Raw genomic sequence first — 22,515 nt, forward strand, 5'->3', positions numbered from 1 at the left:
CCTAACCATCTCAATCTTTCTTTCATTACAACCCTGGAAAGTGGAATAGAACATTTTCAGTACAGCTCGTTTTCTTTTACATATGTTCAGTCAAATAGCCTTCAAATGGGTAAGTGATCTTTATTAAAATTACCCATCAAATTCAACATATCAGAGAACCTTATTGCAAAGGTTTCAAGCCTCTGTCTACTGAAATGCAATTTTTTTTTCCGAGAAGAAAGATCAATGATGAGTGTTTATTTGTTGTTTTTTTTAAGCGTGATCGTATCAAACCAATTTCCTACGGCTAATATACACATTTATTTTCAGGACTTATTTAACTGAGTTCATACATCTAAGGCTTGGTAAAATTATGTACGGTAATGTCTTAGATCAATTATAGTGGAGGAGCGCACCGTAAGCCTCAAAAAGCTCCGTGAGCCTTCAGATGAATATATAACGAGGTTAGGGGGAGGGGATGAAAATTAACATCTAATCTCGCTTCATTCTCGAGAATATTTTAACATTAAGGCTTTAAAACGGGGCTTAGCTGTGGGATGATAGCTCCCGTTTTGTTGCAGAAAAAATCCTCTGCAATATAAAACATTACGACATATGCTTACCTGTACACAAGGTGGATTAGATAGATTAGATCGGTGGACATGATGAGCACCGCTAAAGAAATTTCTCCGGAGAGGGGGGAGGCAAGTGCTACCAGGAGCTTTCTTTTTTGACAGAATTTAAATAGGAATATTACTGCTGTTCCTATTTATAGACACATTTGTCCAGACCCCCCCCCTCTCTTAGTAAATATTTGGAGGGGCACGCTTTGCCGGGATGATTATCATTCTTGAAGTACTGTCATACGAATATTCAACTTGAAAATAGAAAGCCTGAATCGAAGGAGGGAAAGTAGCCTCCCTCACATTTGAGACATCCTTGGATCAACAGTTCATAGTAATAAATTATAAGTAAAGTCACTATTAACAAACGAAAGCGAGACTAAAAATCGAAGCTTGACGAAATATACAATATATTAATTTTGGAGTTGCTTATTGCTATTAGCACAGGGAAATTCGCATTGTTTTACAAATAGGAAATACTACTACTACTACTAACAACTCACCTCAGCACCAAGCCGCCTGAGGCCAGCACAGCTACACACGCTCCTCCTCCATCCCAATCTATTCAAAGATTCCCTCTTTATACCCTCCCAGGAAATTGCCATTTTTCTTAAAGCTTTGTTTATAACATCCTCCCACCCCAAACCGCGGACGACCAGCTTTCCGTTTAGCCCTTTACGGTTGGCCAAAAAGGACAATCTTCGGCAATCTTTCATCCACAGAACGTGCCCAAACCATCTCAACCTTTCTCTCATTATGGCTCTAGAAAGCAGGATAGAACCACATTTTTCGTAGAGCCTACTGTTTGAAATACGGTCAGTCAGCCGGGTACCTAGAACAATCCGTAGGCAATTTCTCTGGAAAACGTCTAGGAAATCTTCATCCGCTTTTCGGAGCGCCCATGCTTCAGAATCGTACTTGACCACCATCCTCACTGTAGCTCTCAATATTCTAATCTTGGTTTGCAGACTTATCTTCCTATTCTTCCAAAGTTTTTTCAACTGTGAAAAAACACCCTTGAGCCTTGGCTATTCTACTTTTAACATCTTCACTACTCCCACCGTCTTTACTAATAAGACTACCAAGCTAAGTGAAGCTGTCCACCTGATCAATCTTTTCGTTATCCAACGTAACCTTTAGTCGTGAATCATTAAAGAAGGTTCATACGAATGAACATTTTCTGCCCTTTTTATATAACAAAAGAGATAATGCTATAAGAAATTACCACACTAATGCATTTTGGCCCTAAGAATTTTCTGCCCACTAAGCAAAAAGTCGAAGAACTGTTCAAAGGGTATTTAGATGGCCTCCAAGTTTCAAAGGCTATACTGCTGTATAGTACACTATTCGTCCAAACATATATTAATTTTAAAAACATTCTCCATGAAAGAAGAGCTATATTAAACCAAAGACGAGCAGAATTAAATTCAAATAATAATGAAAGCGTAAAACAAACATAAATCTCTATCAATAAATAATTGAAGTCCAACACGCACACAAATTACAATAAACTATCAAGTCAAATTTGAAACAAACAGAAGTAGCATATCTTTGATGGAAAAGTTGTGAATCTCATCCTATAATACAACGGAATGGTAAATGGAAACTTATTCAGTTCATTCCAATAGGCAGTTCATCACTTATTCAGTTCATCCCAATATTCAGTGTGTTTGTGTCAAGGATAGGGGTAGTAATGCGGTTACGTCGACTATTCCTGTTTTTATGTATGTGGGACAGCAAAGCTTGTGAGAAGCGTTGGGTGTAGTTGGATTAACTCTTGTATTTTGAACCCTCCTCTATCCCAGGAGAAGTGCATGTAGGATTATGCAAACAATATTCATTATTCTGAGGTGACAATTTTTTCATTTTGACATTTTTTCAAGGTACCTTTGGAGGTAGAAAGTGGACTAATGACCTCTCGTGCACCCTGCTCCCCCTCCCCATAGCAATACCCACTGTAGACAGCGTAACTTATTAGGCTCTGTTAGATTTTACATTATTATCTTATTTCGAAATTACATCTTGCTTCAACTTAATTGTATAGGAAAAAACTGTAAGCGTGAAGAGCGAAAGACAAAAAAAGTAAAATAACGATAAAAGAAATCTTTTAACGATTTTCTATCTCCTGATACACTAAAAGGTAAAAACAATTCTCTTTTCTTGCTACCCACAAAAACTAAGATTTGTCAATATTAAAAATGAAAGACTCGAACGCTCATGACATAAAAGCTACTTAGCACTAACTGATTATCATGGTGATATCGTCTTTATGTTCACAATGCGAAAATATAGTGATGTAAAGGTCCTTCAATAGTTTTAAATATGCCATAGTTGCATCAAAAATTCATTTTTCGTCTTAAGAAATTGCAGTTTTTCCCCTTTGGTAATTTTTTTACCTTTTGGTAAATTTGGAGATGAAATCGCACTTAGAGTAGAGTAGAATATTTTTATTTATAACACGTAGGGGAGACCCGCCCACGTTCAGCACTTTTTTAGAAAATAATTTTTTTCTACTATGCTTGTCAACCTACAGTAAACTTTTTCCCACCAAAATGTACCTACACATTCAGGACATCAAGCAAAATTTTGATTTTTTTTTAGCCTATCAGTTATAGCCATAATTCAAAGAACAATGACCTTGGTCAGATATGGCGAACCTGTACGACCCCGGTACAGCTTCGCCATCCCCCGGTTCTGGTTCGCCAAGCATTGAAAACCACTTTTAAAAAAATCAGAAGAGCCATTCTCATTTAAGAATATGTTTAATACTCATCAGCTATTGGTATAAGAAAATTTAATACAGGTAACTCGTATCATATTTGTCTGATCATTTTATTTTGTATGCGGAAAGATCGACACCAAATGTCAGCTTTTCTGATTGCCTTTTATTCCCTCCGCATGAGACGGGTTGATCAAGTTTAATTTCCACTGATTGTCTCTCTACAAAAGCCTGTTCATCTGTATAAACAAACTTGTTTGGTTCAACCTTTTTGAGAAATTTGACATCAAGATCATCACCATTGATTTCTAGCACTGACGCAACATAGTATGTTTTCCCGCTTCTTTTCCCATCGATTCCAGTGAGAATTAAATCACCGACTATAATCTCTCCAGATATTTCAGTTTCAGCCTCGACATCACCAACATTCAGACTCTCGTCACTGCAACAATCAGAATCAACTACAAAATCTTCAGAGCTGCTTTTATACTAAACTGCTTCGCGAAGCAGCTTCTTTTTTGGAAATTTCTATTGCTTCGCAACTGTCTTGCTTAGTTTCTTCATTTCTAGCACTTTTTGTTTGTTATTTTTCTTCTCCACCTCTTGCTGAATTCTTTCTTTTACTGGAGTATGTGTTAGGATTTCTGTTTTCTTTCTATTTGCAGTTCTTTTTTTCTGCTTCCTGGGAGATCCTTTCGGCAATGGGAAAAGATCTATAATTTCTGAATAGCTATCGTTAACAGAACCAGATATTGTAGCAGGCAGCTGTTCTGGACACGAGTTTCTCAGGGGTGGTTCACTTGCACATGGTGCTTCTGAATATCGTGCAGAGTTACCTTCTGAGCTGAAAGGGGCCAGTGGTGGTACTTCTGGTCTATCGGAAACGGATGAACTTAGGTATTCGTGGTCTTGAAAAATTTCTGGGTTGAATGGATGAATTCCTGTGCAGTGGAACCAGCTGATTATGCTTTCTTGAGTAACAGCCTTGAAGTAAGATGAGCCAAGAATTTCTGCAACATTAGCAATGGCTATGGTTTTGCATTTGTTTCTGCTCATAAAAGCTGCGGCTTCTCGATTGTAGTATGCCTTAATCGGAAACATAACGGAGTGATTCAGAGGCTGCAGTTTATGAGTCGTATGTGGGGGCACGGTTAAAAGATTAACACCGTTCTCCTTAGCCAGCTCAAGCGGATCGCTAGAATATCTGGTAATATGATTGTCCAAAATAAGAAGAACAGGTTTTAATTTTGTTGGTTTTACTTGACATATAAAGTGGTTCAGCTATATTACACGGAGATTTGTCATCATTCATCCAGAAGCTTTTTCATTTCCGAACCCAGAGATCACTAGTGGAGCTCCCCGTAGTAGGATCTCAGGGCACGTTTTTCTGGGAAAAATCCTCATTGGAGGAACTGTATTTCCAATAGCGCTAACACAAATACAAAGCGTGATATTCTGCCCTCTTTCACCAGACGTTACCTTTCCGAGTTGCCTTTGGCCCTTCTCAGCAATGAGAGTGTCTGGCTTGTGGACAGTCGATAATCCTGTCTCATCGACGTTCCAAATATTTTCTGGGCTAAAGCAGTGACGATCGTATAGAGTCCGAAGATTATTAAAGAGCTGCTGAACTGTAAAGCGGTTGAAGGCGGTAGCCCTTCCCAGACTGATAGCTTCTGCCTGTCAGATTGTAAGCTCGGGGTGTCTCTGCATAAACCCCCGATACCAATCCTCTCCCACAGCTTGATTTTTCTCGCCACAAGTCCATGAATCTGGAATTTTAAGCTGCTTTGACATGGCGTATTTGTAACAAAGTTGACGTAGCTAGAGTGGTGATAGTCCATAATGCATATGGCATATTATTTGCAGGTATTTGACAAGAGCCCGTTCTTGTTCGTCGGTAAAAATTCTACGAGTGGCGTATCGTGGTGAAAAAAAAGAGAGAGGCAAACTTCTAACCTCCAGGCCGTTCTTGCTGATTCTTTTCACATAATCTTGTAAGGTTCCACGAGGAATCTGGTATTTTCTTGAAGCTGTTGCCTTTGGAACTTGCTTCTCAATGACTTCTAGCACAGCTTCACGAAGCAGCTCTGGTTCAGTCGTACCTTTTTTCCTTTCTGTAGCAGGCTTTGGCGTTCGCATGATGTCTGAAAACAAAAGAAAATATACTATTAATAAAATACAGAATAGTGCACCAATATGCTTGATGTAACATTGAAGACTTTTGCAGAAGAAGTTTAGCCTGCATGTCCAGTCTTAAATTTTTCAAAGTTTTCAGCCTTGTCTTTTGTCATGATGTATAACCTACTTATTTTGGCAATGAAACAACATTGACTACTTCAAAATTTTAGAATATGTTAGATGGATTGCCCAGTTTGTTTTTATCAGAAATATGATGTGTTCTGAACTTGAACGATCAAATAAAATTTCAAGAGGTCTTTTTTACGTAGTAACCTCAAGGTAATACATTTTGTCTCAATATTCTTCGTCGAATGTTACATCAACATAACAAACTCTTAAATTTCGAATGAATGTCGCAACTTCTGGGCATGCAAATCGACTCGATCCAATTGTTTTTATCCTATTATTATTGCCAGTAACAACCCTTCATTTAGATGGGCTAGTAAAATACAGAATATTACTAGTAAAATACACAATATTTCTGAAAATTACAGAACTAGTAAAATACAGAATAGTACAACAACACATAACAAAATACTGCAATGAAAACAAAATGAAAGCTCACCAGCCCAGGTTCGCCAGCCATGGTTCGCCATACCCTAGGCTGGCGAACCTGAGCAGGAAATTTGTGGCGAACGTGGGCAAAGGGTCATCTACATGAAGTTTTGATCTAATCTGTAATTCTTGATAGATGGCGCCAAATGCTTTTGAGGAGAGTGGTAGCATAAACTGAGAGATATATTAGGTAACAGACAATTACCAAATCTTTTAATATAGCTCTTGAATAGCTTTTTTTCTAAGACATAAAATATAGCATTCTGCAGGAAAAAAATATACCTATTATTAAAAAAATTTACTTACAACTGAAGGCAAATTCTCTGCACTAATAAAGTATCGCTAGTAGATGGCTCTTCCATTGGCAAAGTTTCCTGGGTTTTGAACACTATGTGTTCGAGTAATTTTGAAATGACGAACCTGGGCCGTGCTGAAGGTGAGCTGGTCTCCCCTACATAAATAAATATCACAAAACAGCGCACATGCCTGGTGGCATACTTTAGCGCTGAAAATATTGCCAACGAAAACACACAGCCATTTTCTAACTAAATTTTACAACAACGAAAAAGAAAACCCTAATGAATAAAATGCTTAGCATGTCATAAGATATAGCACTATTAATAGTGCTATTCTTTGTGACTGAGGCTGCTGCTGAAAACTGGATTGATCAATGCAAAAAAGGTACTTTCATTTCTTTTGCTGTTTTGGCGCCATCTGTCATAGCCACACTCGTCACACTAAGAATTTATAAAAATATAGATGACATTCCCTTCGTTCGCAAGCGAACAAGAAGAGGACGCAGAGGTGGCAGAAAGAAATTTAAGATTGACGTGTTAGTCACCTACAGACGATTGGCCAGCCAAAAGCCTAAGCATGAGAGTTGTTTAGTCTCAATCCCGCGCGTGAGCCTACCGCCCCGGCTGATTCCTGACAACAATGATCCTACCAATGATTTCGGGTCTGATTGTCCTCCAGTATTATCGCCGCAGGTTCTCTCTTGTAAACACCAACTTCCCAACTTCCTTCTGAGCAATGTCCGCTCACTAACGAATAAAGTAGATGAGTTAGATGTCATTCTACGTCAGAATAATATCCATATCGCCGCAATTACCGAAACATGGCAGCTCGACGAAACAAGTGGAAGGATGGCTGGTTACAAGGTTTTCTTGAACACTAGAACAGACAGGATTGGCGGAGGTGTTGCCCTGTATGTACGCGATGATATCCCCTGCAAATATTTAGATAACTTCAATGACCCTGACCATGAAGCGATCTGGGCATTATGCAAGCCAAAACATTTACCACGAGATGTCTCTTGCATCATTATTGCAAGTATCTACTATCCTGAAAGTGCCAAGAACAGACGGCTGTTGGTATCCTACCTTCAGTCTACGTTAGACACATTACGTCAGCGGTATAGCCGCCCGGGCTTCATAATAGCTGGTGACTTCAACCAAACAAAGAAACAATGGCTTGCTAATGTGCTGGGTATGTCACAAGTGGTCAAGATACCCACCCATGTGACCGGGAGTACCCTTGACCTTATTCTTACAAACCTTGCTCCATATTACAAAGACATGTCTTCGAACGGGCCATTGGGCAAATCGGACCATCACACTCTGCTGATGAAGGCAAAAAGTGAAATCAGGAAGCTTAAGAAAATAAAAGTACTCCGGAGACCTATCACGAAGTCTGCTATTAATACGTACGGAATATGGGTCGGTACTCACTGCTTCAGCGAAGTATACAACGAAAGCGATGTCAACAGGAAAGCAGAAATATTTCAGTCCCTACTCTATGAGAAATACTTAGAAGTTTTCCCGGAAAAGCAATTTGTCGTGAGCGGATCTGACAAGCCCTGGATCACTCCAAAAATAAAACAGCTGATTCGCAAAAAAACCACTGTAAGGCAGTCAAGTGGTGACGCAACGTCGTTACGATTATTAAGAAACAAAATCGTTAGCCTTTGTCGCGAGGCAAGAAAGTCCTTCGGAAAATCCCTTTTGGACCCTGAAATATAAAAGCACCGTCTAGTGAGGCAGATTGCTGGAAAAACAGTATCATTCAGTATCCGTATTCTGAACGATGATGGGTCACTCGTGAGTGCAAATGACGTCAACAATTACTTTACTGACATTTGTACATCCTTTCCTGCCCCAACTAACACTGAAATAGAGAATCTACTGTCAATATGCCCTGACGAAGGTGAAATCGAAATAGTTGAGTATCAAGTTTTCAAAGAGCTGAACAAGTTGTGTCCATCCAGTAGCTCTTTTCCTGAAGAGCTACCTATAAGGTTAATACGAGAGTTCTCTCTTATCCTCGCCAAGCCACTTGGACACATCATCAGCGAATGTTTCGCCCAGTCAACTTTCCCGTCGTGCTGGAAACGCGCATTTGTGCGTGTTATATCGAAAACTAAAACACCCAAATCTCGCAACGAGTTACGACCGATATCAATCACATCTACCTTTGCAAAAGTCACCGAGTCATTCATCCTGCGTGAATTGCTCAAGAAAACGCGGGAAAACATAGACCGTTACCAGTATGGCGGCCTCAAAGGTTGCAATACCTCGATATACCTCGTGCGCCTAGTTGACATTATCTTTAAGTGGCTTGACAAGGGCAGTACCTTCATCGACCTAGCTCTCGCCGATTTCAGGAAGGCATTTGACCTGATTTGTCATCTTACGGCAGCAAAAAATATGCGAGCAATGGGCGCACAGAAGCGGTCTTTTGAATTAGTGATGAGCTTCCTTCAGGACAGAATGCAGTGTGTATTTCCATTGTTTGAAGGTGACTTGATCTCATACTGGTCTAAACTTACCTGTGGAGCCCCTCAGGGTACAAGACTTGCTGGTTTCATATTTATCTTCCTCATCAACTTCCTCCTTCAGAATTTCGAAGAGCGACTCAAATTCGTCGACGATTTATCATTTGTCCTCAAATACCTCGTGAGAGAAGGTGTAATCGAACGTCAGTTCAGCGAGACCCTTCTGGCATCCTTCTCTGAGGACTGTGAACGTTACAAGTTGACACTGAATGCAGATAAATCAATGATCCTCAGGTTTTGCCCCTTAAAACGTGATCTGGAAGTCCCGCAAGTCCCTTTCCCTATTGTTCCATCTGCAAAAATCCTCGGAGTCACATTATCGATGGACTGCACATTCACCGAACACGTGGAGAAGGTTATTAAGGCTGGCAATGCATCATTTCAGACCCTCGTCCTGATGCGCAGGTTTGGCTGCGACACTCAAAGCCTAAAAAATGCCTATATTACGTATGTGAGACCTCTACTCGAATATGCCTTCGCTGTCTGGGGACCTTTTGTCCAGAGCATCCACTACCTTTGCGATGACCTTGAATCTTTGCAGAAACGAGCTGTTAACATAATCGTTGGTAACAGAAGTGACGACTACAACAAACTCTTGCAAGAACTGAACCTTGAATCTCTCAGCGACAGACGATTATCACTGATCATGTCCCTCGGCAAGTCACTGCTATCTTCGCCCCATCACAGACTGATCCTCTCACCTGATGCTCCTGTTAACCAAAGAACCAGATCCCAGTCGAAGCTACAACCCCTTGTCTGCAGGACCAACCGCTACAAACACCCGTTTGGCCCCTTTTTTGTTGAATCATACAAAAATAATTTGTGTTATTTTAATTCATGTTGTTGTTTTTTTATAGTGTTATTTTTATTTTTTTTTTTTTTCTTCTCATATTGTTTTAAATAAGACAAAAATTAGCCATGGCTACGCTGTTCGATCTTAATAAACCTATGTCTATGTCTATGTCTATTTCTTCATCAGTCTTAGAAAATGTCGCTTGTTGCTGCATTCTCGAACTGATGCTGGAATTGAGTTCCAGATTTTTGGGCCAATGTGACGGACGCTGAATCCCGCTCTCGATGTTGGGCGAATTTCGCACGAAAAGTCTGAACGATGCGTAGTATGATAATTATGAAATTGAGAATTAGTTGAGAAAATGCCGGAGAAATTTACAGGTAAATTACTATATGGATAATCATGACAAATACTAGAGATAGAAATTAAATGAAGTTGGTCCAAAGAGAAAATTCCTGAAGTCCCATATAGGTGACTAACTGAAGTTCTGCAATCAACATTAAAAAGAATCCTCATTGCTTTATTCTGAAGTATTTGGAGAGATTTGTAAACAAACGGAAATGTAGATGCCCAAACCGAAATGCAATAGAGAAAATATGGGTGGACGAAAGAATAATAAATAGATTTTAGAATAGCTTTAGGAAAAGTGACAAAGACGAGTTAGCATGCCAACATTTCGGGAAATTTTTAACGACAGTGTTTTTACATATTTATGAAACGACAAATTTTCATCTAAAATAATCCCAAGATATTATTCTTGGATATTACCCGTCTTAATTCAAGACCATTCAAAAAAAGAGAGAAGGTATCTGACACTACTGATCCAGTTCGCAAAAATAACATATACTGGCATTTTTTTTCATTAAGAGCTAGTAAATTCCTTGAACACCAATCAGATACAGTTAGTAACGTACTTTCGAGGTTCTGGAAAAGAACTGATAGGTCCCGGTGAGAAGCAAAAATTACTACATCATCAGCAAACATTATAATTTTACAAAGAGGCAAAACTTCTGGCAAATCATTTATAAAAAAAATAAATAGAATAGGCCCAAGGACAGAGCCCTGAGGCATTCTGTAGTTAATTGGAAAAGTTTCAGAACAGAGATCACAAGATTTATCAACACAATCTAGTTGTCTCCCAGAAAGGTAAGAGGCAAAAAATTTAACAGCTTGTGTTGAAAACCCATAAGCCTTAAGTTTAAAAAGAAACAACGAATGATTTACGGTGTCAAACGCCTTTGCGACATCAAGAAAAATCGCCAACGTGTTGACCATCATCTAGTGAATCATTAATATTTAGTAAAAGCTCATGAATTGCCAGTTCAGTTGACTTTCCTTTTATAAAACCATATTGAGACGTGTGTAAAATCTTACTATCAAATAAATATTTTTGTAATTGACTATTTGCAAGTTTTTCCAAAATTTTGCTGAAAACTGAAAGTAGAGAAATGCCTCTATAATCTGAAGGATCAGTTGAACTCCCAGCTTTAGGTAATGCTATAACATTTGCTTTTTTTAAAATCTCAGGAAAAATCCCATGCATAAGTGATAGATTAAAAATATGTGCCAGCAAAGGTGAAATGCTTGACGCTATTTGCTTTACGGTTAAAAAAGTTCCTTTTTTAAGGTTAAAACTTAAAAAAGTTAGTTTTAATATTATGCTTTACCTTCCTTTCAATCGCTTTTTTTGCGTAAGAAATAAGATATACACCTGAAAATATTAGATTACAAGTATCCAAGAAAACATTCGAAAACGGCTCAAAAATATGGCACAGGTGAATTTTGATGGTATGCCTCCCAATTTCCTTACATGATTCCGGTCACCTTCAGCACAGGGCATAGCTTATTCCTGTATATAAGAGAGGCACACATGTTTGATATGCACGCATGCTCTCGATTTTGGTTGCAGTAGCTGGAAGCTAGCAAAGAGCGGGCCAATATTCATATCCACAGAACTTTAAAAGACATATTTTCAAGGAAACTGTCAAGTGGAAAAAAAAATTCCAATTGACACTAGCTTGGTAATAGTAACCATTATACAACATTAATAGAATAATAGTTTTACTTATGACAACAAATTTTAAGAATTTCAAAAAGAGCCTGTAACCCCTCAAACACAACTTCAAAACGAAATAAAAGGTAAGGCGTTGAAATCCCCATTATCAAAAACCTTTGACTGGAGGTCTACAGGCCGCGATCTTGAAAGACAACAGAATCGCTGTTTTGTAAGAGTAGCAGTGATGTGGCTCTTTTTTTCGTACCTGGAAGACCGTAGAAAGACGATTTTTATTGTGATTATATTTTTTTTAAGTTTTCAGAAGGATTTTGCAGCGTAACACAAGATGGCGTTCGAAAAGCATGTCTTCGCACGCCAGAAAGTTGAGTGCAAAACATAATTTTAGCTTTTTCCGATTACTACTTTCTTGGATATTACATTTCGAGAATTTGAACTGATTTAGTTCTCCATTCGCAAGAAAAAAACTCGAAATAATATTCAGTAAAAGGTCCAGAAAAAAAATCGAAGCTTGCTAATCTTGCAGAACAAACTTTCTTTGAAAGAAAATTATTTGAGCCCTTCCAACACTTGGCAAACAAATAAATAACCCATATTGCCTTAACTCAAATTATTTTGTCAAGGACTGTTTTTGTTTTACTTTATTTTTTTTTTCATACCCCTATTCCTATTTTATCACCCCTTGTTTATGTCACATTTTTTGGTTTTGTGGACGATTTCTTTTCAACCTTTTCAATAGGGTGCAACCCATAATAAACACAAAGAATCGAAAATTCAATAGAAAATATATATTCAAAATATCAAATTTTTACATTGAATCCAAATGCAAACTCTTAGCAAGACTACAGTTGGTCCCAAAAAGTGATTTGCACAAGAATCCTCGCTTGTATTTGAAAGCCCGCTTGACTTTAGATTGTTTTGGAGACGATAGAATCTCCAAAAAAATCATACTCGTGAATTCGCTGTGAATTAGTATTTCAATCCCCCTTTTCAAACACTAAAAATTACTTGTTTATTTGAACGAAAATTTTGATAACTAGTACATCTTTGACGTAACAAAAAAAGGTCATACTAAGAAAGTATATTTTTCTACCGTTTTATACCGTCAAACAAAAATTTACCTAAAAAAGTGCATAGCTACCCCTCTGAAATGCGTTAGTTTTGCTCGTTCTAAGTTTTAATCTCTCTTTACCTATGTACTAGAAACTCCACTTTTTATCAATCTTTGATCCATCCCTAATTAAATAGTCTTTTGATGTGGTTAGCTTTTACAGAACTGCATCAATACTAAATCACTAACACCAAGAAGCTTTCCCTTCAAGCAAGAATTCTTTCTAAAGAGATAAACAACTTAGATCTTTAATTTTTATATATTCAATTTTTTTTATAAAAGAAGTTCTTCAAAAAAAAGAAGAGAAAACATATTTCACCATCTGTCGAACCAACGGGACGATCTGAAAAGAGTAATAAGTGTTAAAATAGTGAACGACGACAACTATAATCACATCACACTATCAAAGCCGACAACTGACGAAGACATTTACTTCATTGAAGCCTCTTTCAAGTTTGTGATTTGCCCGTGTCCCAAGAAACTACAAAAATTTTTAGGCCATTTTTACAACGGCACCCAAGCCTAATCTTAGGCATTCTACCCCTCTCTTACTTTACAAGTTCTAATTAGTACAAGCGTCGGAGGTTTGTGTTATTCACGCATGCTGATGCTATTTCCAAACCACCTAAACCCCTTTTTAATTGCCCACCCACCGAATGGGCTCGAACCTCGTTCAAAAACAGAAGCGGTTGGGACCTCATCATTAAGCTTTAGGCCAAAAAGTATGTGTTTAACAGTTTCACTTAAAAACACATAAAATATACTTTCTTTTCTTCAATACATACGATTCTGTCCCATATTTATATACATTTAGAAACGTCCGAGGTCATACACAAGAAGTGGCTAGATTAACTAAAATTTTCTTCCGCGAAATTTGAAAAATAAGCAGTTCCCAACTATTCGATTGCTAGACAAAGACTGTGCTTCAAGTTAAAACCTCCTCCCCAGCCAGAATCAAATCCGGAATACGGTCTTATGAGTATCGTCTCAAAAATCTTTGCCTCAACCTTATTGACCCTTTTCCATCCCACGCATCTCTAACACCTTAAAAGTTTTTATCGCCAAACTACTAACATGTTATGCTTTCAAAAAAAAAAAAAAATATTTGAAGTTCACCAAGTGATGCGTTTTTTGCCTTATCGAAGTTCTCGACATTCTCTTCTCTCGTTGGCGGAGGGATAGAACAACATACACGTTTTTTATATATATAAGGGATTAGACAGCAGGGGAGAAGCTGTCTTCTGCAGCTCTTGAATTCAGAGGTGCATAAAACAAAAGAATAGAAAGTCCGGAGTTTTAATATAAGATGAGATGAGATTCCAAGGATGAGATTCCTGTGTTTCGAATAGCAACAATATAATTAATATTTTTCACTTTCAAGCTCATGGTCCAATGGTAAAAATAGGAATCAATTAAGCGCTTTATTTTCAACTATTCCTAAATAATCTTCAACCAACTTTTAAAAACTTGTTTGCTTTTGAATGGCAAAATAAATTAATTCATGTGGACGAATCAAACTCTTAATTTCAACAATGGGCCTAGAAAAAAAAATTGAAAACAAGTGGTATTTTGTCCGATTTAGAGTATAGCTGTACCCACAAACAGTTATGAAGTAGTCAAAGTAAATTTGTTTACAAACTGAGTGAAACTGAGAGAAGAGGCAACTACTTGTTACAACATGCTAGACAAAAATTCCAGCTCTTTGTATAGCAAAAAGACCAGCAAAATGCATTTAAGCAAAAATAAATCTTACCCTCAAAACCGAACAAAGCTGTTTAAAAAGCGTTGGAACTTGTGTAAAAATATTTATATAAGATAAAGATATAAAAAACAACTCACTAGTCCTCGTGGTATACTGAAGAAAAAACAACACAATGGGAAAAAACGTAGGAGGTTAATGGGTCGAGAATATTGATTTTGTAACTAAATCCACACGAAATTACGGTCTCGGGACCATTTTTCTTGTCTAGAAAACGACCACCTTTTGTCTGCTTCATTAAGCTCAATTATTGCAAGTTAAAGCTCCAGTTACTTTAATCCAGTTTCTCTGTAGAGTGTGTATCATTACAGAATATATGTGATAAAGAAATCTACACAGAAGTGGAATTTATACTTAATTGCATTAGGCCCAATATTGAACATGCTTGTCCCCTTTTTCCCGGTCTCCAAAGACTTATGTTGCCCCTCTCTAGCGAATCCAAAATCAATCAGGCAGAACGAAAAAATCTGGTAAATATGTCAGCAATCCCCACAACCCTGACAGGGACCTCTTAAAACGGCGTCCACGTCAGTGATTTACAAGTATTTTGAAAACGGGTTTTTAATATTTCGTTTACTATACCGTGGTTCATTCTTTACTAATTTGAGGCTATCGCTGCAACCATGACATATATTATCTTTGATCGAAGGAACTGTTAAAGCTAATACCTGGGAGAATTATGTCGATTAAGTACAACCCGCCATAGTGCTGCTGGTCTGGACTATCTAAAGGAGGGAAATTTCTACGGGAAGTATCTAAAGAGAGCTTTGTTAAACATACAGAATAACATTCCAACAGAAGTTATGTCAAAAGAACATTCACTTACGTGCTTTTAGGCAATGTATAATACATATTTAAAAATGAAAACGTAGTTGCCAATACTAACAGCATATTTTCTGATTGTGGCACCGTGAAATCGGATAAAAGAAAAAGTATATTTACATAAATCTTAATATCTATAATGCATTTTCAGATTGCTACGAGAGATTGCGTTACAAAGCTTAAATGGTTCACGAAGTTTTTTGATTGGCAGATTATTTTCAGCTCACCAATGATATACTATTCTTCGTGACGCAGGTCCTTACTTACCAATGTGAAATTGCAAAAAAAAAAAAAGAGAAACTTACGTTCCACTTGTCATTTCTGACTGAAGCTGTACAGTTTCTTCTTCTTCACTATCTCCACTTAATTCTAGAAAATAGATGAATCACAGCATTGAAATTATCGGTGTTGAAGCTGATTTCAAATTGAAAAGGGAGCGTATAGACAAATTATAGAGGAGTCATATCTCCTAGCTGACAAAAAAGCTTTGTTTTCTCAAGTACCATCCATAAACATAACGAAAACAAGGAGGTGTTTGAGATAAGCAACAGAAAGTTCTTTCTGCTTGACGATGCTGTATCTAAAGACTATAAGTTTTGGAGGTTAATATTTTTGCAAACACTAATAGCATGATTGTACCCAAAAGGGAAGATTCTAAACAAAATTTTATTGCTTTTAAATTCATATCTAATCATTTCTTAGTGTTTCGTTTTTCTGGTTTCTGCTATTTCTATTTTCTCTGAAAAATAGATTAACAGAGTTAGCATGTTTTGTGGAAGGACTATGTCTTTAGAGACGATTTTTCAAGTTCAAATTTGTAGTTGAAATTGGCGGTGACCTTTCATAAGAAGCATTAATTATAATATTGCCAACTTAATGTAGAGAGATATCAATATAGAAAGAAAGAAAAGAATATAGAAAGAACTTAATATAGAAAGATAGAAAGTTGTGCATAATGGAATGTTCGTACTTCACAAAACTTGCAATCTTGCATAAAAGGAATAAGCCACCAATTTTTTGGTAAATTTCACTGTAAAAAAAATTTTTGGGTTCTACTACGGGATTTCAATATTATAAACAATGACAAAAAACAGAATTTGTGAAGCAGTCTATTATTCCTGAATCTTACTCCCAAGAAAAAAGAAAATTTACTCGCAAATGGAATTATCAACTACTACTGCTACTACTAACAACTCACCGCAGCACCAATCCACCTGAGGCCAACACAGCTACGTACGATCCTCCTCCACCCCAATCTATTCAAAGCCTCCCTTTTTACACCCGCCCACGAAGTTCCCATTTCCTTTAAATCTTTCTTTATGACGTCCTCCCACCCCACACGGGGACGACCTGCTTTCCTTTTAGCCCTAGATGGTTGGCCGAAAAGAACAATCTTCGGCAATCCGTCACCCTTCATCCACACAACGTGCCCTAACCACCTCAACCTTTCTTTCATTATAGTCCTAGAGAGCGGTATTGAACCACACCTTTCGTACAGCCTATTGTTTGGAATACGGTCAGTTAACCGGGTCCCTAGAACAATCCTTTAGCAATGTCTCTGGAAAGCCTCCAGCAAATCTTCGTCTCCTTTTTGAAGTGCCCATACTTCAGAGCCATATTTGACCGCTGTCATCATTGTAGCTTCCAATATTTTTATCTTGATTTGCAGGCTTGGCTTCCTATTCTTCAAGACTTTTTTTAAGTGTGAAAAAACACCCTGAGCCTTGGCTATTCTATTTTTAACATCTTCACTGCTCCCAACATCTTTACTAATAATACTACCAAGGTAAGTGAAGCTGCCCACCTGATCAATCTTATCATTACCCAACGTCACCTTTTCATCTTCACTTATTCCTAGCCTTAGTGACTTAGTCTTCTTAACATTAATTTTCAAACCAATTCTATCACCCTGAACTCGCAAAACCTCTAAAACTTCATACATTTTGCTCACACTTTCATCTAGGATGCTTAAATCATCAGCATAATCTCAATCCAGGAGACTTTTTCCTCCCCATTTGATGCCGTGGTCTCCCATTGCCTTTCCTGTGCTCTTTAAGACAAAGTCCATCAAAATAATCCATATACAGGGGGATAGAACACAGCACTGCTTAACACCTGATTTAACACAAAACCAGCTGCTAACCTTCTTTCCTGCCTTAACCGCAGTAGTGTTATTCTCGTACATAGCACTAATCACCTTAATGTATTTGTATGGTATACCATACAAGGATAAAACCTTTACTAAGGATCTTCTATAAACAGAATCGAACGGTTGCTCGTAATCTATAAAACTGAGGACCAAAGGTGTTTGAATACTCAGGCATTTCTCAATTATTAGCCTAAGAGTGAAAATTTGGTCGACACATCCTCTACCTTTTCTAAAACCGCACTGCCCTTCTCTTAAAACTTTGTCTACGGCATCTCTCAGTCTAAAAAGTATCATATTGCTAAGTAATTTACTACCTACAGAGACCAGACTAATGCCACGATAATTACCACACTCACTTTTATTACCTTTCTTATAAAGTGGCTTAATTAAGGTTTTCATAAAATCGTTAGGTACTTCCACTTTTTCAAAAATCATATTCATAATCTTCAATAACTTATTTCTAACCTCAGCGCCATCATATTTGAGTAACTCATATACCACCCTATCAGCACCTTTATCCTTATTATGCTTTAATCCTTTTAGTACTGTTGCTAATTCCTCCTCACAAAACAAATTTTCCTTCACATCCCAAGTATCACAAACTTTTTCATTTTCCTCTATATTTTTTCCTGCAACTCTATCTCGGTTAAGCAAGTTCTCAAAGTGTTTGGCCCATCTCTCTTTAGTTTTTTCCTTATCGCTAATTTTGACCCCATTCCTATCTTTAACTGGGACAAGTCCGGATTGACTACTCCCTCTCAGTTTGTTAACGTGCCAGTACAATATTTTACTAAGCGCAAGCAAATATTGTATAGTATATTTATATATATTTCCGATTTTTAATCGGAAAGCCATGATTTAGGGCATTGCTAGCTTTTTCAAATTTATTTACTCTATTTTTAATAAACTTATATTTTGTGGAGTAGCATTATGAAATATTTATTTGTTTTTCTACGAAATTAGAAACGATATAATCTAATTGTTTAGAGAAGTTTTCACTATGCAACTTTTTATGCTGATTTGATTGATAGCGGGTTTATTCAAGAAAATACACAACTAAATACACAAAGAAAATACTTAAAAGAAAGCGAAAAAAGCAATACAACAAATCAATTAACCCTCTGTAAGCTTTCGCTTGCTTGGAATAAACCCTTAAACATAGGAATTAAATTTAAAAAAGAGAAGAAGAGAAAAGAAAGAAAAGAAAGAAAGAAGGATATAAAAAAAATCTGCATTTGCCCTACTCCAGGTCGCACAACCCTTCCAAACAAAAATAAATTCCACCAACCAACACACTCAAAAATCCTCTTGTTCCCATTCAACAATTAAACAAATTAAATGTATTAAATGTTGTTTTTTTTTGTTTTTTTTTGGTGGGAAACTGGAGAGCGAAAGAAATCCAATTTAACAATTTTTCAAAAATCATACAATTAGAAACAAACTGTTTTAAGATCTTTACAGAAAACACCCACATTCGCTGAATTTCTAAAAAAAATCGGGTAAATTATTCCAAACATTTGGCCCAATATGACGTATTGAAAATAAGATCTAGTTCTAACGACTTGAGGTGTCCTCACTCAAAAATATGACTAGATTGTTTTCAAGGCATCGGCAGTTTTACTTTGTTTTTCAAAACACTAAAAATTACAAAAAAAAAAGAGAAAAAACTGCATTTCGCTGGAAAATTCTGATCCTACTGATGGAACTTCACAACAAAAAGTAAGCTATCGGTGGACTCAAACTCACAGCTTCCTCTACAATAGACAAATATCCTGCCACTGACCTAAAATGGCACGCCTTCCCAGACATTATATCTTGGGTCTGACAGTAAACATCTGACAAACCTTTTTGTAATTTAAACTTGTCACTTATCCTAACTTAATAAATCTACACAGGTTATCAAGTAATTCGAATAGCTTTTATCGACAAGCTTTTATCGCTAACAAAATCACAAACTTTAGCCGTTAAGTACAAAAGGGCTAACATTGTTTCTCAGTATTCCTATTTTTTCCTATTTTTTTTTCACTGAATCCCGTATGCTTCTATCTCTGCTACTCACAGAAAAACAATTAATGAGCAACCCAAGGTTTTGGCAGCTTGTTTGCCGTCAGAAAAAAATGGAGCTGCAGAAATGCAGGACTATAGTGATGAACTATCTATAATTCAAAATATTTCCTTAGCTTCAGTACATAATTATATTTCCCTTCATTACGTTTGGGCAACCGAAAACCCTGGAGACTTTATTTACGCTTAATTTAACCGCCATCTTCAAATACCTTTGGCAAACTACCCAGGACAATCCTCTCAGAAATTGGAAGCACTCACCCATGTCCATGGGAAGAAAAATTTGGAAACGCGAATACGTAGGAAATGAAAAAATAGGCTAATGCCTGAGAGTAAGTTTGTTATATGTGAGCATTTTTTAGGAAAGTTGGAGGTATTTTAATTTGAAAAGGTTATGTGAACCAAGCTGTTATAATGAAATAAAAACGTAAGACTAACCAACTTCCGCTAGTTTTCTCTTTTCTTCTGCAGAAATTTCTGTCACCATCTCAACTTCAGAAGACTCGCTCTCACTCTCGGACTCTTCGTCTTCAGCTTCTTCTACAGCTGCAGATTCTATTTCTTCCACTTCCTCTTCTTCTTCGTCCTTGTCCTCAGCCTCCATTTGTATCTTAAGGCCTGCCATATCTAAATCTTCTTCAACAGACCCTGATTTTAGTGCTGGGGGTCTGAGTATGGATAGCAGACCTGGGACGTCACCAGAGGCTCTGAAACAATAAACCAGTCTCGTTAGTCATCCTTGTATACAATATAAACTGTTGAATCATATTTAGTATTGCTTGAGATTGGAGACGATAAATTATAACGTTAACTACAGAAATCCAGCCATTTCTAGTCCATAGAAGGGAGAATTTTAAATTTCGATGCGAATTCAAAATTTAGTCTTTAGACCTAATACTACTAAGACAGCTGCACTTTGAATTTGTCCACAAAATAATCGTAAAATACCCCTTTCGAAACGAAAAATAGTTATCATTGAGCTGGCCTCAATATGCAAGCATCCTAAAACGCTTTGTTTTTACATTACAAAAAAAACCTGCAAAGGCATCTTATGTTTCTAATGCAAAAAAAATCACAAATTACTTTTGTATTTTCAGTCAAGTGCTTGTTTCACGTGATCCTAAAATAAAAAGAAAGGGAAATATCACCATGGGTTTATTTGCCCTCGTTTTATAGATATATGCTGCATAGGCTGCGAAACAACAATTTGTTTTTGTTTTAAGCTTCAAATCCGCCCTTTATTTGCATTAGAAAAAGTTTTTTTAAAATTATTGTTACGAATAAAATGGTTTCTAACAGTAAAACTTAAAAAATAAACTTGTTTCTAACAGTAAAACTTGTAAGTAAACTTGTTCTAACAGTAAAACTTGTTTAAAAAAATAGAGTTGTGAGAAATAATCAAACTTTAGCGTAAAGAGCGAGGCGTTGAGGAGGGGACAGCCCCTTTCATATACGGAATAATCTGTTCGTTTTAAGTTTTAATGTCGCTCCTTAGTTTCAGTTAAAAAAACTTGTTTTTTGCATTTAATTTCTGAACGTCTTTAAATTAATGCAGGTTTTGATTTTGGCTCACCGTACATGAATGATTAGAACGAAATTGCATATTAATTTTACTTTTTTTGGCCAAATGGCTTTCTCGAAAGTTGCTAAATTTTATTTACGAACGTTTTTATTATAATAAATAAACATAACTTACGAACTAACTTACGTAACAAACTTCAATATTCGCATATTTTGATTACGTATATTAGGGGGTTCGCCCCCTAGTTAATACCTAGCTCTTTACGCTAAAGTTCGAACTTTGTTCCAATTCTTTAAAAATGATTTTGTTCCAATCCTTAATCACAAAGGCCGATAATTAGAATAAATAGCTCTTATGAAAGCACTAAAAAAACTTAAGCGTAAAGAGCGAGAAATTGACTAGGGGGCGAACCAAATCATATACGTAATATTTTCTGTTCGTTTTGGATTTGATGTTGCTCCTTACTTTCAGTTGAAAAAATTTGCCTTTTTTATTTAATTTCTGATCGTTTTTTTAAAATGCTGGGAGATCCGGCGCCCCTTTCATTGCAATTTCCTTCCCCCATGGAGATATCCTCCCATATAACCTCCGACCCACCCATCCCCCACTAACAGAAAAAATCCCCCTTGAAAACATCTGTATGCTTCCCAATAACCAATACTATACGTAGGCCTAAACATTGGGCAAAGTTCATAACTTACAGCCCTTCTCCCGGAAACTGTGAGGGATTAATTCATCTTCAAAGACATAGTTATTGCATTTTTCAATCATGCTGAACAAAATGACTATCTCGAAATTTCGATCGAATGACTTTGGGAAAAAATGGGCATGGGAGGGGGCCTAGTTGTCCTCCATCTTTTTGGTCACTTAAAATGAGCACTAGAACTTTTAATTTACGTTCAAATGAGCCCTCCCGCGATATTCTAGGACCACTGGGTCTTTACGATCACCTTTAGGAAAGAAAAAAAAAAAAAAAAACAAAAGAAAAAAAAAAAAAAAAAAACATAAACTAACACAAAAAAAAACGCAATCGTGATCTTTCTTCTGGCAAAAAATACAAAATTCCATATTTTTGCATATAGGAGCTTGAAACCTCTAATATAGGGTTCTCTGATACGCTGAATCTGACGGTATGATTTTAGGTTCTATGACTTTTTGGGGGGTTTCCCGCTTTTTTCGAAAATCAGGCAAGTTTTCTTAGGCACGAAACTTTTGATGGGTAGGACTAAACTTGATGAAACTTAAGTATTTGAAATCAGCATAAAAACCTGATTCTTTTGATGCACCTATTGGTATCAAAATTCCGTTTTTTAGAGTTTTGGTTACTATTGAGCCGGATCGCTCCTTACTTACAGTTCGTTACCACGAACTGTTTGATAGTTCTTTGTACTGGA

At 36.9% G+C, this 22,515-nt stretch overlaps 1 protein-coding gene across 1 annotated transcript in view; it reads right to left on the reverse strand.

Annotated features, from left to right (window-relative positions):
* Positions 1 to 12,967: 12,967 nt before the first annotated feature.
* Rrp45 (exosome complex component Rrp45) overlaps positions 12,968 to 22,515 on the reverse strand; it is a 48,403-nt gene continuing 38,855 nt past the window's right edge. The window contains exons 6-8 of the mRNA XM_089108069.1: positions 20,038 to 20,306; positions 15,692 to 15,755; positions 12,968 to 13,148 (exon numbers count right to left, since the gene is read on the reverse strand). Of these exons, the coding sequence (XP_088964195.1) occupies positions 13,121 to 13,148; positions 15,692 to 15,755; positions 20,038 to 20,306 (361 nt within the window). The 3' untranslated portion in view covers positions 12,968 to 13,120. The remainder of the gene's footprint in view (positions 13,149 to 15,691; positions 15,756 to 20,037; positions 20,307 to 22,515) is intronic.

The sequence above is a fragment of the Artemia sp. Qi Xiang Cuo genome, chromosome 2, assembly GCF_049724085.1.
Source record: "Artemia sp. Qi Xiang Cuo chromosome 2, ASM4972408v1, whole genome shotgun sequence".
In the NCBI taxonomy this organism is placed as follows: Eukaryota; Metazoa; Arthropoda; class Branchiopoda; order Anostraca; family Artemiidae; genus Artemia; species Artemia sp. Qi Xiang Cuo.